This window comes from Nuphar pumila, chromosome 4, assembly GCF_984573655.1.
Source record: "Nuphar pumila chromosome 4, dmNupPumi1.hap1.1, whole genome shotgun sequence".
NCBI classification, from domain to species: Eukaryota; Viridiplantae; Streptophyta; class Magnoliopsida; order Nymphaeales; family Nymphaeaceae; genus Nuphar; species Nuphar pumila.
The window spans coordinates 118859598-118876033 of record NC_143252.1 but is presented as its reverse complement, the minus strand read 5'-3'; the positions used below and the strand labels follow the sequence as shown (position 1 = coordinate 118876033).

Here is a 16436-nt window from a genome sequence, read left to right as displayed (position 1 = left end):
TTGAATCATCATAAAAACTTACCTCACATGTCATAATTAGATTATTCAAAAGTTGATTCCTACTAAACAAGGTATGTAGGTCACATATGCAAGGTTAGATTCTAAAAAATTGTCAAAAAATGAAAAAATTACAGTCCACACACCGTTAGAAAGAACCATTCATTTTATATGTGTGTGTGCGTGTGAACAAAAAGAATGGAGAGAGGAGAATTTAGTGCCTATTGGTCATGTTGAATAGGACAAACCGACCTTAATCAAAACAAAGCCCTTTGAATTAGGCGTGATCAGCTACATTGTGTATTATCCATATAAGAGATTCCAATTGAGATTTGTCAACTTGAAACGAAGAACAAAGTTTACACATTTTATTTAACATCTAACAAAAAATTAATTTCACCGTCTGTTTTGCACCAATACACAAGTAACTCCCGATATAACAGTAAAATCAAAGCAAATTAACTCATCAAGTTTCCATTGAAATAGAAATCACTCGTCATTCCTTGCTTATAAGAGGCATCCCAGAATTGTGTGGCTAGAAATATGACTTAAAAATTAAGTTCCAAATTAGTTGATGCTGCCAAAGAGAGTAGCAATGTTGTATGCAAAAAGGAAAGCTCATATAATATCCGAGCTATATGAGCTTTGGTACATTTTTTGTTAATCCACGAATAGGATCAAATCTTATTTCATGATACTCTTCTTTCTTATTCTTAAACAAGCCCTCTAGAGGACTTGGTTGCTCTACGATTTATGTTTCTTTCTTTTGATTTGTTTTGAGAAACAATCAACATGGATTCTTGTTTTTCTTATTGATTTTTTTTATCAAGATGTATGAATCCATGGATCTGTCTATAGGTATTGATCCTCTTCATGGGAATCTGTAAATATCTCATTTAAATATTTCTAAAAACACTTGAAACTTTTTATGAAATTGGGTGCAGTTACTAATTCATGATCTAGTGTATCCAGAATGAAGCTTCATTCTTGATTCTGTGAGATTTTTTATGAAAAGTGCTTCATTTGCTTTTTTTTATGAAAGTTTTATTTTTCAGAATGATCGATTTAACCCGTTATCAACACACACACACACACACACACACACACACACACAAGACAAGCTTTCAGCCCAAAGTGATCTACATTTCAGTCAGATGTATCATGAGGCGCATGAGTTGAAAGATGCATTTGGTTTTTTGAACAAGAATCAAATGGACCTCTAGACTGAACAATTTCTTGAGCAGCCGATGGATCCTTGACTGCGATAACTTTAGACATAGCCACTGCTTTCATCAGGTTTGACTTTGCTGCATCAAGCAGAGGATCAGCCACAAGTGCTTTGCTAAAACAATCTACAGCATCGGCCCACCGACCCTCAGCAACAAACACCAGCCCCAGATTATTGTATGCAGGTGCATATCCAGGGCATTCTTCAATCGATTTTGTGAACATCTTGTGGGCATCTTCAAAGCGCTTCTGTTGACGGTAGAGATTTCCGAGGTTGGAAAGAGCAACATGAGACTGTTCTGGGGTTGATAACGACAACGCTCTTTTGTATGCCTCCTCAGAAAGTGTTGGATCATCAGACAATTGCAATGAGATACCTAAATATTTAAAATACATCTCTAAAATTAAACAAGCCTACACAAGTACACAATGGAAACGAAATAAGCTAATACAATTATCCAATACCAAGATTTGACCATGCATAGCTGCAGTGATTATGGCGTGCTACTGCAGCTTTTAGATAGTCTTGTGATTTCTTGAACTGTAGGGTGCAAAGAGAGTGCAGCCCAAGTTGGTGCCACTGAACAGCATCATCTGGATCTTCAGATATCGCCTTCAGAAAACAAGACTCAAATTGTATCAACATGAAAGATGCTAAGGATGTGACTTGCATAATGAGAATTCTCACGTGGGTAAATGAAATACAGAAAACTCTAGAATGGTGTCAAAGTTCCACCAAAATTTCAAAAGCTAGATAGATGGCCTTTTCAACAGTGTTTATTTCTTGGAAGCTGCTGAGCCTATGGTACCTGACAATTCTCATGACCCGTGTTAGAAACCCTGATTAATGGGAATTCCTTTTGCCACCACCTTCTGTCTTACCCAAACGCACTATTCCTTCACAATCATATTTAACATATTTCTAGGCGAGCATAAAATTAATCTTACATAGAGTTTCAGTACATGCATAATTTACTTGGCAAAGATTAGTAACAAGCATTTACATGACCAAGCTTAGGCATCTACAGAACTTCATCATTCAGTATGGATGTCCACAGCAAATTTTGTTGCATTAATTTTAAGCAAATACAATAATTTTATACATTTAAGGGAAGTGGTGGTGGTGAAGAAAGGGGTAGTAGTTGTGTCAGTGGTGGAGATGGTGATGGAGGAGTAATGATAGTGGTGGTAGTCATGGCAGTGAAGAGGAGGTGGTGATGGTGATGGTGTGGTTGAAAAGGTGGTGGTGGTGGTGAAGAACAGGTGGTAAAGAAGAAATGGTGGTGGCTCTAGCACTGAAGAAGGGGGATTTGTCGTGGTAGTGGAATGGAAGAAGACAAATAGCGGTAGAAAGAAAAAATAGGACCCCTTGTTTTTTAAAAAAGAGATGCTTAACATTTATATTTACGAAAACTCGACAGAAAAATAAAAATAAAGTTGCCAAAAACAAACTTTGTTATTTAAAATAAGGGCTTTTTGCAAATTGGTCCGTGCCCTATAGCCAATTTGCAAAATAGTCCCTGCCTTATGCTATTTTGCAAATCCGTCCTTGCCTTTTCATTAACCCTTACAAATTAGTCCTTGAGGTTACCAGTTGTTAGCTTTCTTGACAGTAACTGTTAAAGGATAGACAAATTGATGGTTCTGCCCTTACATGAGGACAAATTTGAAAAATGTAAATAAGGTAGCGACTAATTTGCAAAAAGTTAATACACTAACTATTTGATGAAGGGCATTTTGGTGACCAGTTAACCATGGCCAGTTTTTTAACATAGTCAAACTAACAGCTGTTGACAGAAGGACCAGTTTCTAATAACAGTGAGAAAGCCGAGGACTGATTTGCAAAATGGCATAAGGCAAAGACTATTTTGCAAATCGGCCATAAGGCGGGGACTAATTTGCAAAAAAAGCCTTAAAATAAATATAAACCGCAGGGAGCTATTCATAAAAACATCCAAAGGGGGGTACAGAATCACAACTGCAGTCCTCAAAAACTACAGGCCAGCACAAACAACACAAAGGTCCCGAAGACCATTGAGAAAGCAAGATACACTTCTCCATGTCCTCGCTCCACTACAATATTAAGATTTAGAGAAGGCTGGAAGAGATTAGAAATAAAAGAATGGCACAGAAGCTTACTGAAAGAGCAGTGAATAGATAAACCTATACTAATGAAAGACAAAGATGGACTTTCCAAACATAAACAAGTCATTGATGAATACAAACATAAACCATGAACAACATCAGCAACATGGAAACAAGTTCCAGAAATAGGTCATCGATGAATACTGTAATGAAATAGTGGTTTTCAACAAATGCACAAATAACTCACAAACAAGTGTCTATTGGAGACACTACAAGCATGACCCTTGAAAGGGTATAAAAGGAAGAACACTTGAAAAATAAATAATACTTTATTCATGAACAAAATGCTTAAGAAGCATAGTTATTTACATTGAAGGGGTTCACCCCTATATATACAAAAAACTGGGAGAGAGAGGAGAGCTCATTTTGAGCTCTCCAAAAGAGACGTTGGATTCCAACGTCTCTTAATATAGCTGTTGGACTACAGTCCAACAACATTTATTATTATAGTTGTTGGACTATAGTCCAACAGCATTTATTATAGCTCAGTCCAACAGCTATTTGCACAGTCAAGTTCCTGGATCAAATATCTAGTTTCTATTGAACTAGATGCTAAAAAAGAAAATAAAGAAAAATAGAAAAAGAAAATAATAAAAGAAAATATAATAATATTAAATTATATATATATATATATTACAGTTTACATTTTAACACTCCCCCTCAAACTTACGGTACAATGAGCGAAAATTTGTCTAAGAGGAAGTGAAATCTGGGAGCAGCGAGAGGCTTGGTGAAGAAGTCTGCTAATTGATATTCTGATGTAACATATGGCAGATCAATGGTTCCATGTAAGTATTCCTCTCTAACATAGTGGCAGTACATCTCAATGTGTTTAGTGCGCTCATGGAATGTCCGGTTGCTTGCAATGTAGATCGCACTTTTGTTGTCACAGCACATCTTTGAAGCTTGCGTTGCTTTAGCTCCCATATCCGCTAGCAATCGTCTGAGCCAAACAACCTCCATAGTGGTGGTTGTCATGGCTCTGTATTCAGCTTCGGTGGAGGAAAGAGAGACTTTCTGTTGCTTCTTGCACCTCCACGAAATTAAGGTTTCACCTAAGAACACACAAAAACCAGTAGTTGAGTGTCTATTATTGGGATCACCTCCCCAGTCAGCATCAGTATATGCAATTAAATTTAATGAAGATGAAGCAGACAAGAAGAGTCCTCGTGAAAAAGAGGATTTTAAGTATCTAATAATACGCAAAATCGCTCTCATGTGCACGGAGGTGGGAGCATGCTGAAACTGACTGACTGTATGAACCGCATGAGTTATATCTGGCCTAGTAATGGAAAGATAAAAAAGAGCTTCAACAAGCTGTCTATAAGGAGTAGGATCATCAAGAAGTTCTCCATCATCAATTTTCATTTTAACATTGACAACTTCTGGAGTGTCTACTTTCTTATCATCTGTAATTCCAGACCTGGAAACGATATCAAGAGCAAATTTAGATTGAGATATCAAATACCCCCGAGGGGAATAAACAACTTCAATGCCTAAAAAATGTCTTAATAAACCTAAGTCAATCATTTCAAAGTGAGTTTTAAGAAGAGATTTGATATTTGCAACTCCCTGTTTGTCGCCTCCGGTGATGATCATATCGTTCACATAGAGAAGAAGAATAATGATGCCAGCATCAGATTTCTTAACAAACAAAGCAGTGTCAGCTAAACAAGGTTGAAAACCAATATCAAGCATAACATGACTAAATCGGTCATATCAGGCTTTTGGAGCCTGTTTAAGACCATAAAGAGCTTTTTCTAGACGAAGAGCTTTACTGTTAGGGATACTAATACCAGGTGGGGCTTCCATGTATACTTCTTCAACAAGATTCTCATTCAGGAAAGCATTTTTGACATTTAATTGAAAGATAGGCCATGTTCTAATGGAGGCCAAGGCTATTAAAGTTCTAACAGTGGTCATACGGGCCACAGGAGGAAATGTTTCTTCATAATCGATGCCATACTCTTGGGCGTATCCTTTTGCTACTAAACGGGCCTTATATCTTTCCAGGGTCCCATCACTTTTGGTTTTGACTTTGTATACCCACCTACAACCTATAGGTTTCTTACCCGGAGGGATATCTTGTATCGTCCAAGTATTGGCCTTTTCTAGTGCATCCAATTCTATTTTCATGGCTTCTATCCATTCTATATGATTTTTTGCTTGAGAATAGGATGATGGTTCAACATATGATTGTATTAATGTAATGGCGGCCCTATACGTGGGTGAAAAAGATTCATAAGACACAAATATTTCTGGAGGTTTAGAGATTCTAGACGTTCTTCTAGGTGAGACTTCAGAGTATTTTTGTAATGCACATGGAAGATTTTGCTCTCTACGTCTTGAATATTGTAGACTAACATCCCTATGGATTTGCTCTTCATTATAATCATTTTCAACAACAATAGGACTTTGATCATTGTCAAGGTCACATCCAACATCACATTCATTGGATTTTGAAGTTGGATCAATTAAAAACGAGTATTCAGTGACATCCTTGGATTTTTCAAATTCAAAGAAGCTTTCTTTTTCCAAAAAAGATACATTTCTTGATACATATAATTTGTCATTTTGAAAATCGAAACACCTGTAGCCTTTTTTATTATCAGCATATCCTAAAAAGGCACATGGGATTGCACGAGGAGAGAGTTTGTCATTTCTGTTGGTGAAAACAAAACATTTGCATCCAAAGACTCTTAATCTAGAATAATTTGGAGTTAAATTAACAAGCTTTTCTATTGGAGTTGTATTCTTTAATGAGGAAGATGGCATCCTATTAATGAGGTAGGGGGCAGTTAGGACCGCTTCAGCCCAAAAACTTTTTGGAACTTGATTTGCAATTAACAATGTCCTAGTAGTTTCCATAATGTGCCAATGTTTGTGTTCGGCTAGGCCATTCTGTTGTGGAGTGTGTGGACATGATCTTTGATGTGTAATACCATGTAAATTGAGATAGTCTTTGAATTTGTTGGACATAAATTCTCCCCCTGAATCAGTGCGAAAAACAGAAATATCATTTTGAAACTTATTTTTAACCATTTTATGAAATATTTGGAAGTTAGCAAAGACATCAGATTTATGTTTAAGAAAATAAATCCAAGTATGTCTAGAAAAGTCATCAACAAAAATGACATAATATGTATAACCACCTTTAGAAATAACTGGTGCGGGGCCCCAAACATCCGAATGTATTAACTCAAGTGATTGTAAGGAAACAAAAGTTCTAAGAAATGGTAACCTTTTCATTTTGCCAAGAATGCAGTCTTTACAAGAAAAATTTTCAGAATTACAAAATTTTTTCAAACTTGGAAAATATTGAATTTTAGACATATGAGGATGGCCAAGCCTTTTGTGCCATAAATCCAATTCTAATTTCTGAATATTATAACAAAATGCATTCTTGGGTAATTCCAAAAAGTCCATGTAATAAAGTCCTCCCTCTCTATGGCCTTCCCCAATCAGCTTCCCTGACTGGCGATCCTGTACCCAACAACCATGAGAAGAGAAGGAGATATTACATCCATAATCAGATATTTGCGAGACAGATAAGAGATTCAAATTAAGTTTAGGGATATATCTAACTTCTGGGATAAAAAATCTTTTGGATTTTTGAAGATTTTCAAAACATCTTATTCCTTTTACTTCAAGAGATGTGCCATCGGCTGTAAAAACCTTTGACACACTTGAGTTATTTTTAAGACATTCGGATAGACTATTAACATTTGGGGTCATATGAAAAGAAGCACCAGAATCTAAAAGCCAAGGAAAGTTACCTGGACCGGAGAAAGATGCAACTGCCGCTCCAGTTGAGGCTTCGGTTGAGGAGGATACCCCTTTGAGAAGAGGTTGAACGATTTCCATCAGTTGAGCCATAGACACAAGTGCATCTTGATCTTTTGACTCAGATTCAACAGATGCAACTCTTTTTTCTTCTCTTCTTTTTAACTTTGGACATTGAGGCCTATAGTGCCCCGGTTCATGACAATGATGACAAATAACTTTTCTTTTATCAAAGTCGCTGTTTTGCCTTCCAAAATGAGGCAGCTTGTAAGTACGAGTATGATTCTCCGGTCTAGATACAACTAAAACAGAGTCATCATCAACTTTTGGAGTACTTTTCCAAGTCTATTTTCCTCCATAGTGAGCTCTTCTATAGTATCAACAATAGAAGGAATTTTTCCACGATGTAAAAGGGTCGATTTGGTGGATTCAAACTCCAGCCTTAGACCATTCACAAATTGATAGAAATGTTTCATATCGAGTTGCTTTTGGCGAAGCTCGATGTCTTCGGCACAATGCCATTTGGGCTCAAGAAGAGCCAACTCTTCCCAAAGTTCGGACAACTCATTATAATATTCTCGAATAGTTTTATCTTTTTGAGTCATTGTCCGAACTTTATCTTGTAAATTGCATACATGTGCAATATCTTTAAGGGAATACATGTTTTTGAGGTATTCTCAAGCCTTATCGGCATGCTCAAACTTAGCTAGACTAGAGCATTTTTTAATGTTTATGCTATTGATGAGCCATGACATAATTTTTGCATGCCCTATCCTCCATTCTTTCCATTTCTTCTCATAAGTGGCTAACGCCCTACACTTCTCTTCTTCCGTTAGAGGAACCTCTTTATCACCCTCTTTCTTGGTAAGAGATAGTTTAGGTTCCAAATCGAAACCATCCACTATACCCCATAAACCTTTTCTCCAAATGTGGTGCTTCATAATCGAAGTCCACATTACATAGTTACTATCATTTAGCTTCATAGGAATGATGGTGATCTTATCATTGTCATCCATCTTTTACAAGGGTAAGAGAGGAATAAATAGGAGGAGAGAGAGAAAAATAAAAAGAAAAGAAAAAGAGTAGACAAAGGAATAAGAGAGGATACAAAACCAAAATTTTTGTAGCACAAGTTCGCCTTTCTTCAAACAAATCTTCTTGAGCCAAGAACAAGGTGATGAAACACCTTTTGTAAATGTGGCACAGAAATCGAGGCGGAAGCACTTCAAGATCTAAGGATTTCGTAGCTCTGATACCATGTAATGAAATGGTGGTCTTCAACAAATGCACAAATAACTCACAAACAAGTGTCTATTGGAGACACTACAAGCATGACCCTTGAAAGGGTATAAAAGGAAGAACACTTGAAAAATAAATAATACTTTATTCATGAACAAAATGCTTAAGAAGCATGGTTGTTTACATTGAAGGGGTTCACCCCTATATATACAAAAAAGTGGAAGAGAGAGGAGAGCTCATTTTGAGCTCTCCAAAAGAGATGTTGGATTCCAACATCTCTTAATATAGCTGTTGGACTACAATCCAACAGCATTTATTATTATAGCTGTTGGACTATAGTCCAACAGCATTTATTATAGCTGTTGGACTACAGTCCAACAGCTATTTGCACAGTCAAGTTCAAACAGGAACTTGACTGGATCAAATATCTAGTTTCTATTGAACTAGATGCTAAAAAGAAAATAAAGAAAAATAGAAAAATAAAATAATAAAAGAAAATATAATAATATTAAATAATATATATATATATATTACAGTTTACATTTTAACAAATACAAACATAAACGGTGAATAGCATCAGCAACTTGAAAATTAAGTTCCAGAAATAGGTCATTGATGAATACAAACATAAACCATGAATAGCATCAGCAACTTGGGAATAAGTTCAAGAAATAGGTCATTGATGAATACAAGCATAATCCATGAATATCATCAGACAACTTGGAGACTAAACACATAAACAAGCAGTCTTTTCAACCAAAGATTATCCATACATAGGCAAACACAAGTTCCAGAAATAGATCAACAATGAGTACAAGCACAAACCATGCAATAGCATCAACTTGGAAACTGAATACATAAACAAGCAGTCCTATCGGCAAAAGATCGTGCCATGATCTATTACTACATTTGAAGAACATAGAAACAACATGAGGAGTTTGAACAGAAACAGACCAAACAAACACAAAAGTTGTACAGAGAAAATCTCCTTAATAACCATCACAAACAAAGACAACGAGATGTACCAAAGCAAACCACAACTTGGTTATACCAAACAAGAACAAATGTTCACCATGCAATTAAATATGTCAAACAGTTTTCTTATGTGCGAATATACAAGTGCAAACAGTACCTGCTGCAGGGTATACAAGGCTCTTTCTTCAACCTCTTTTAAGTCCAGTTCTACATTTCCAAAACCTGCTGCAATTTCATGTTGTGCTCTGTGAACCATTGCAAGTCCTGCCCATGCGATACGAGGTTCAATGACAGCTGGGTCGCCTTCTCTAAGGATTGAAGCCATTTCATAGGCAGCCCATGATAACTGCTGTGTGGGATCTTGAGACCTTTCTGCATCTTTTATCCGATGCAGTGCAACTGCATATCTAGTAGACATTCGATTGGGATCAAACTTGCTAGCCTGCAAAACATGCAGAGGAAAGAATAACAGGAAAATCTTATAAAAAATTCATGAACTCTAAATCAAATGCCAAAACTTTAAAGTAGGTAACCCACAATTTTTGAACCAAAAGATTGGAAAATAACAAAAAATTCCACCAATAAATAACAGAATGTATTTGCAGGAGACTGCACACGGTCTTCTTCCCTTTCCATCAATCCTTACCATTTGTAAAAAAAAGTTGATTTCCCCGTAATCAAAGTGTTCACAAACAGACAGAAAAGATGCTTTCCTTTGCAACATGGGTACAGAATGACAGTACAGAATGCTTTACAGTGGTTCATGACAAAAGGATACACTCAATAACCTATGTCACATGGACATGCCCAAAAGGACACAGAACACTTCACTTTGTGTAATTTTCCATTAGGACAGTATTATAAGGGGATTCAACATGGCTGCAGCTTAAAGTGCCCCTATGAAAGTTAAATAATGTAGCCTGGACTTCGAGACATTTAGTCATCCAAATGAGGGACAATCTGGACTATTCTGTAACTTGCAGCAACTCATTGTTTAGAATTATGTTAAATGGACGTCAAGAATGGCTTCCTATCTATGTCACATAGGTGCGGGTGCGGGTGTGGATGCGGATGCACCTGCGGGTACGGGTGCGGATGCAGCACTTTAAAAAAACTTGGGTGCAGGGGTGCGGGGAGGATATATATATATATATATATATATATATATATACAATTTTTAACAGTTTTAAGTTAACACTATGTGTATTTGTGTGCATTTATGTATTTATACATATAATATAGATAAAAATGGACTTGATTAGGGTTAATTGAATCTACTTTTGGATAGAAATGGACCTCAGTGTGGTTAACTTCACCTAATACAAAGGAAGCTGTGTCCAAGTGTCGCACCCACCTGGGTGTGGTGCCCTGTTAGAAGAGTCCGTGTCACATAACTTCCTATAAGACGTCAACAATCTTCATGAGAAGGTAATCCTTTAGTGTATCTTGAAGGTAATGTTTGCACAACTATGTCAGCTAAAGAAGGCGATTTATGTGCTCAACCAAGCCCTCACATGCATGTTCAAGCCATTAGCATAGTTATACACTCCCTTGGTTTTGTTCAATAGAATCAATACTTTTCATTCACTATTACAGGTTGAGCATTTTGTTCACATGAATGATATAATTACCACAGGGAGTGACACAAAAGTAGCAAGGTTGAAAGAAATGCTTAATCATAAATCTGATGTGAAGGACTTGGATGCCTTAAGTTTGGTTGGAGGCTGATTAGACCAAGGATATTGTGGTCCGGGCACAATGCAAGTATGCTATGGATCTCCTTAATTGCTAGGAGATGCTTGACTACCAGCTAGTTCAGACACCTATTGCTTTGAATATAAGATTATGTGAGAACCAGAAAGATGATGAGATATTTCAACCAAAGAGGTTCAGAAGTTAGTCAGGGCATTGCAATATTTCACTTTTACAAAGTTGCATTGCAATTCATGCATTCTTCATCTATAAGACAATGAAAAAGAACTAAGCAAATAGATGTTTAGTTGTGATAGCTTATTTAGATGCAAATTAGGCAAGGGACCCTTCTATTAGAAGATCAATACAGGTGCACTATTCTTGGGGTCTCATTTGGTATCATAGCCCACTTCAAGTACGGAAGCAAAGTATCAAGCATTGGTGGCAATAAGATGCATTATCTTCTAAGTCTGCTACATCAGATTATTACAATATCAGTGTTATACTGTGATAATAGGAGTGTTATAGTAATTTCCACCAATTTGGTACATGAAAAACTGAAACTTGGAGTTGGATTGGAAACTAGAAGATAATCATTATTTGTGAGAAGCGAATACCAAACAGCCAATCCATTCACTTAACCAGTAACATGCATTCAGTCATTGATATTTAAAAGGCATGGTTTTTGAACATCCATACGCAATTCGAGGAGTGTTAAGGATGGACATGCAGAGATATTTCTTGTAATATGTAGCCATATTTTATTAAATTATCAATATGGTATATTATGGTGGTGGTCGATGTGTAATGTTAAATATATGTATATGTTTATACATGTACAAAATGACTTTTTTATAGTTTGTATTTAGGTATTTTTCGTATTTAGTTTTCTGTATTTTTATTTCTCTTTTGACATATTTTTCATGCCCTTTAAGGGCACTTTTGTCCATTGGGAGCTAGCCATTGAGCTAGGTCTAACGGTTAGCTAACTAGCCGTTGGACCATGCCAATGGCTAGTTTAGCTAGCTGTTAGAGCTACCTAACAGCTAGCTCTCCCTCTCTTTTTTATGTATATTCTCTCCTCCCTCTCTCATGTATATATTGGGGTATTTCCCTCTTCTCCCTAATGCTTTTCTTGAGCATTTGAGTTCTAATAAAATTATATTTTTTATATTGTGCTCTTAGCCCTTGGTGGCTTGTGTTTATGTACTCTTGTGCTTTTGTATTTGCCTATAGTGGCTCTTGTGCTTAGCCCATTAATGGCCTTGTGATTGTGCACTTTTTCTTGTGATTTCATTACATGGTATTAGAGCTAATAGGCTCTTGATTCTTGGACCTTTGATCAAGTGCTCATGTGAGATTGTGAAGATCGAGGTTTGTGGTGATCAAGCACATGTCGCTTTCTTTCTTCCTTCCACCTTCCTCGTGAGATCGTGGAGATATATGTAGCACGAACTCCTCTAATAGAGCACTGGTGCGGGTGCGACACTTGGACACGGCTTCTTTTGTGGCAGGTAAAGTCAACCACACTGAGGACCATTTTTGTCCAAAAGTAGATTTAGTTAACCCTAACCAAGTCCAGTTTTATCCATTTTGTGGCAGGTAGGCGTTGCACCCATTGAAAATAAGATGAGAGAGAATCGTTTACAGTGGTTTGGACATATTCGGGGAAGGCCTAATGATGCTCCAGTTAGAAGGATAGAGAAATGGGAAAATATATTAGTTAAAAGAGGTCAGGGTAGGCCTAGGAAGACTTGGATGGAGATGATAGGAAAGGATATGAATGCTTTGAACCTCACCGAGGACATGGCATTGGATAGAAATGATTGGAGGAGAAGGATTCATGTGGAAGACCCAGAATGATTTTCTTTGTTGGTTCATATCGCCGACCCCAATTGTTTTGGGATGAAGGCATAGTTGTTGTTGTTGTTGTATATATAACAATACATAAATGTGCATGCATACACATAGTGTTAACTTAAAATTGTTAAAAAAATTATATATATATATACCCTCCCCGCACCAAAGTTTTTTTAAAGTGCCGCATCACCACATCCGCACCCGTATCAGCACCCACCCCTGCACCTATGTGACATAGGTGATGATCTAGTGATCGTTGTTTTCCTTCTTCCTACATTCTCTGGCTTCCTCTTATTTTTTCTCTTCATCATGGCCAAGCCCAAATCAAAGATTTAGCCCTCATTCAAACTAAATGGATCAAACTACTTAATGCATACCACAGTTATACAAAATCACCTCAAAGGAAAGAAACTTTGGAATTATGTTTGTGGCAATCCCCGAGCCGCAACTCAAGCTCACAAAGAAGGAGATCAACATAAAGCACCTCTTGGAGATAAAAGAGAGAACAATGTTCAAGAATAACAAGCTAAGATGAAAGATTGAGAAAGTGGACATGTTAAGACCTTGTCATGGTTCATCATAGTTGGCAAACCCGTGACTCAGATTCGGATCACTTGACCCTTGACTAGTGGGTCAGTGGGTCGATTCAGTAACTCGGATGGATTACAACCTAAATTTTTTAAGTGTTTTTTCAATAAAACCTTAAATATTGAATATAACACTATGTTTTTCTACAATATGAATGCAAATAATCAAAATCCAAGGCACAAGCAGCAAATTATAAAGAAAAGAAAGGCGAAAGACCCCTAAATATGGGGTTTATTTGTTGTCCATGCTGCACACATAGAGGAACCCCCATCAGTCTCTATGAGGGCCTCGCTCACTATTGGGGGTTCCTCTCTGTGAGGTGAGACAAGGCTCTCATAGAGAGGAACCCCCAACTGTATGGAAAAAAATGGCTTCAGCGAGAGTGAGTGCCTCGCTCAATGTCGGGGGATCCTCTATGTGAGGTGAGCCAAGGCCCTCACTCTCACCTCGCAGAGAGGAACCCCCAACAATGAGGGCCTCGCTTCAGAGAGAGAGAGAGACTTGCAGAAAGAGAGAGCCTCGCAGAGAGAGAGAGAGAACCTCTTGGGCTCAGAGCCTTGTAGAAAGAGAGAGGGAGAGAGAGAAATTGGTTGTTTGCAACGCAGATGGTCGTCGATGGTCACCGACAATTGATGGTGTCATCAGCAGTTCGTTTGGAGTCTCTGGACACCAACCTGAGGGAGGGGGAAATGGAGGAGAGGGATGAAGGGTTTCGACCCCTTTTTTAGAAGAATATATATCTTTTAAAACTAATTTGTCTCGGAATGAACTAATATGACTCCCGGTTCAACTCGGTGAATCGGGTTGTAACCGGGTGTCAACGTATATGTCCTAAATTGGACGATTCAGGACTGACTCGGCAAGTTGTCGATTCCAGGCTGAGTTGGTTGACTCCTAGCCGATTCCCATCCAACCTTGCTAAAATAGGTTTAGGCTGAATCAATGGCCGAGTGGTTGGGCGATCCAATCCAACCTTTTTTTCCAACAAATTCACCAACTCCCATTTTACTAGTGTTTCTACCATCGATGGCACTTCATTAGAAAATAAAGGTGTTGAAAATTTAGAAAAAGTTTTCAAAAATTCCAAAGAATTTTTTTTCTTAAGATAAGAATTATTCCTAAATTGAATTTAAATATATTTTCGGTCTCTCAAATTTTCAACCATGGATGCGGAATCTCCTTCCTCTCATTTAAGAGTTGCTCTGTACAGGATCTCCAATCAATAAAGTTGATTAGGCAAGGCCATAGGAGAGGAGAGGAGATCTCTACTACATGTATTTTTTCTCTCTTCCTACCAATTTTTTTTTTGTAACTATGCTCAAAAACAGGATATTGTTACTTCGCATAAAAGACTTGGGCATCTTACCTCATCTAAGTTGTATATATTTCCTTTCTTGAAAAATTCTTATAATTGAAAAGAATTCATTTGTAAGGATTGCATTCTTGAGAAAATGAGGTCTTTACCATTTGCAAATAAAACCTTTGTCTCAACTAGACCATTTGAGTTGGTGCACTCATATATATGAGGACCCGCTTCCATCTTGACAAAAGGAGGATACTTGTATTATGTTACATTCATAGATGATTTCAATAGATATGTATATATCTACTTCCTTAGATTTAAATTGGATGTTTTATCATATTTTAAAAAAAATTACATGATAATCAAAAATCAATTTTAAAGCAATATTTTCATTTTATGATCTGATTTGAGAGGAGAATAATATCTAATGAATTTTAATAATTATTTAAAACAAAATAAAAATTTTCACCAAAGATCTTTCCCAAAGGCTCCACAACAAAATGGTCCAGAAGAAAACATAGGCATATCATTGAAACAACTACAACTTTATTTATTTCAAAAAATGTTCCAAAAAAGTTTTGGGTTGAAGTCACACTTACCTCCATTTATTTGAAATATAGGATGCCTTTTCTTCTTTAGACAACATTTCACCCCTAGAAAATTTATTTAATATTACTTCCAATTTCAAATGGTTAAGAGTCTTTGGATGTAAATGTTTTGTTCTTTTTAAAGGAAATGATAAACTATCACCTAAAGCTTTGGACAATATCGTTCTTGGTTATGGTGAAAAGAAGAAAAGATATAGATGTTATGATATAAAAAATGATAAATTATATATTTCAAGAAATGTCACTTTTATTAAAGAAAAAAATGGATTTGAAAAGGAAAAGTCTGAGGAGGAAGTAGATTATTCATTTTTATTTGATCTTTTGCCTAAGAAAAGTGATAAAACCCTTAGCTCAAATGATTGTCAATCCAAATAATGAATCCTCATATGAGCTTCATGTCTACACCCAAAGAGATAATGGGGAGAATCCATGTGCCTTAGAGAAGCACTCTGAAGAACAAGCTATAGATGAACCTAATCCTAGAAGATCCCAAAGGGTATCTAAACCACCAAGTAGGTTTATAACTAATGAATCTTTTTCTCCAAATTATAGAGCATGCTTAATAGTCATTTACTCCTACTATGAACCATCCAACTGCAGTGAAGTCAAAGACCAACCCAGTGGATAGAAGCAATGAAAGTGGAACTATAAGCCTTATATAGAGCCAAGACATGGGAATTAGTGACCTTACCCTTAGAAAAAAAGGTCATAGGATATAGACAAGTGTTTAACGTCAAAACTAAGAGTAATGGATCCCTTAAGAGGTATAAGGCTAGATTGGTTACAAAAGGGTATTTACAGGAATATGGTATTGGTTACGAGAAAACCTTTGCTCTCATAGCTAGGATGACGAGTGTTAAGACCCTTATTGTTGTTTCTTCCGTCAAACAATGGCCCATCTAACAATTACATGCTAAGAATGCATTGGCAATCTTAGTGAAGAACTCTACATGGAGCCTATGTCACAGGGATTCGGCTAGCAAGGTGTCGCACCCGCGTCGACGCGACTCGACGCGGAT

The 16436-nt window shown here is 36.9% G+C and overlaps 1 protein-coding gene across 1 annotated transcript in view; it reads right to left on the bottom strand.

Annotated features, from left to right (window-relative positions):
• Positions 1 to 1119: 1119 nt before the first annotated feature.
• The window catches only part of LOC149840798 (tetratricopeptide repeat (TPR)-containing protein), a 103158-nt gene continuing 87841 nt past the window's right edge, over positions 1120 to 16436 (bottom strand). Inside the window, exons 9-11 of the mRNA XM_090003341.1 lie at positions 9524 to 9808; positions 1690 to 1837; positions 1120 to 1601 (exon numbers count right to left, since the gene is read on the bottom strand). Coding sequence (XP_089859467.1) covers positions 1144 to 1601; positions 1690 to 1837; positions 9524 to 9808 — 891 coding nt within the window. The 3' untranslated portion in view covers positions 1120 to 1143. The remainder of the gene's footprint in view (positions 1602 to 1689; positions 1838 to 9523; positions 9809 to 16436) is intronic.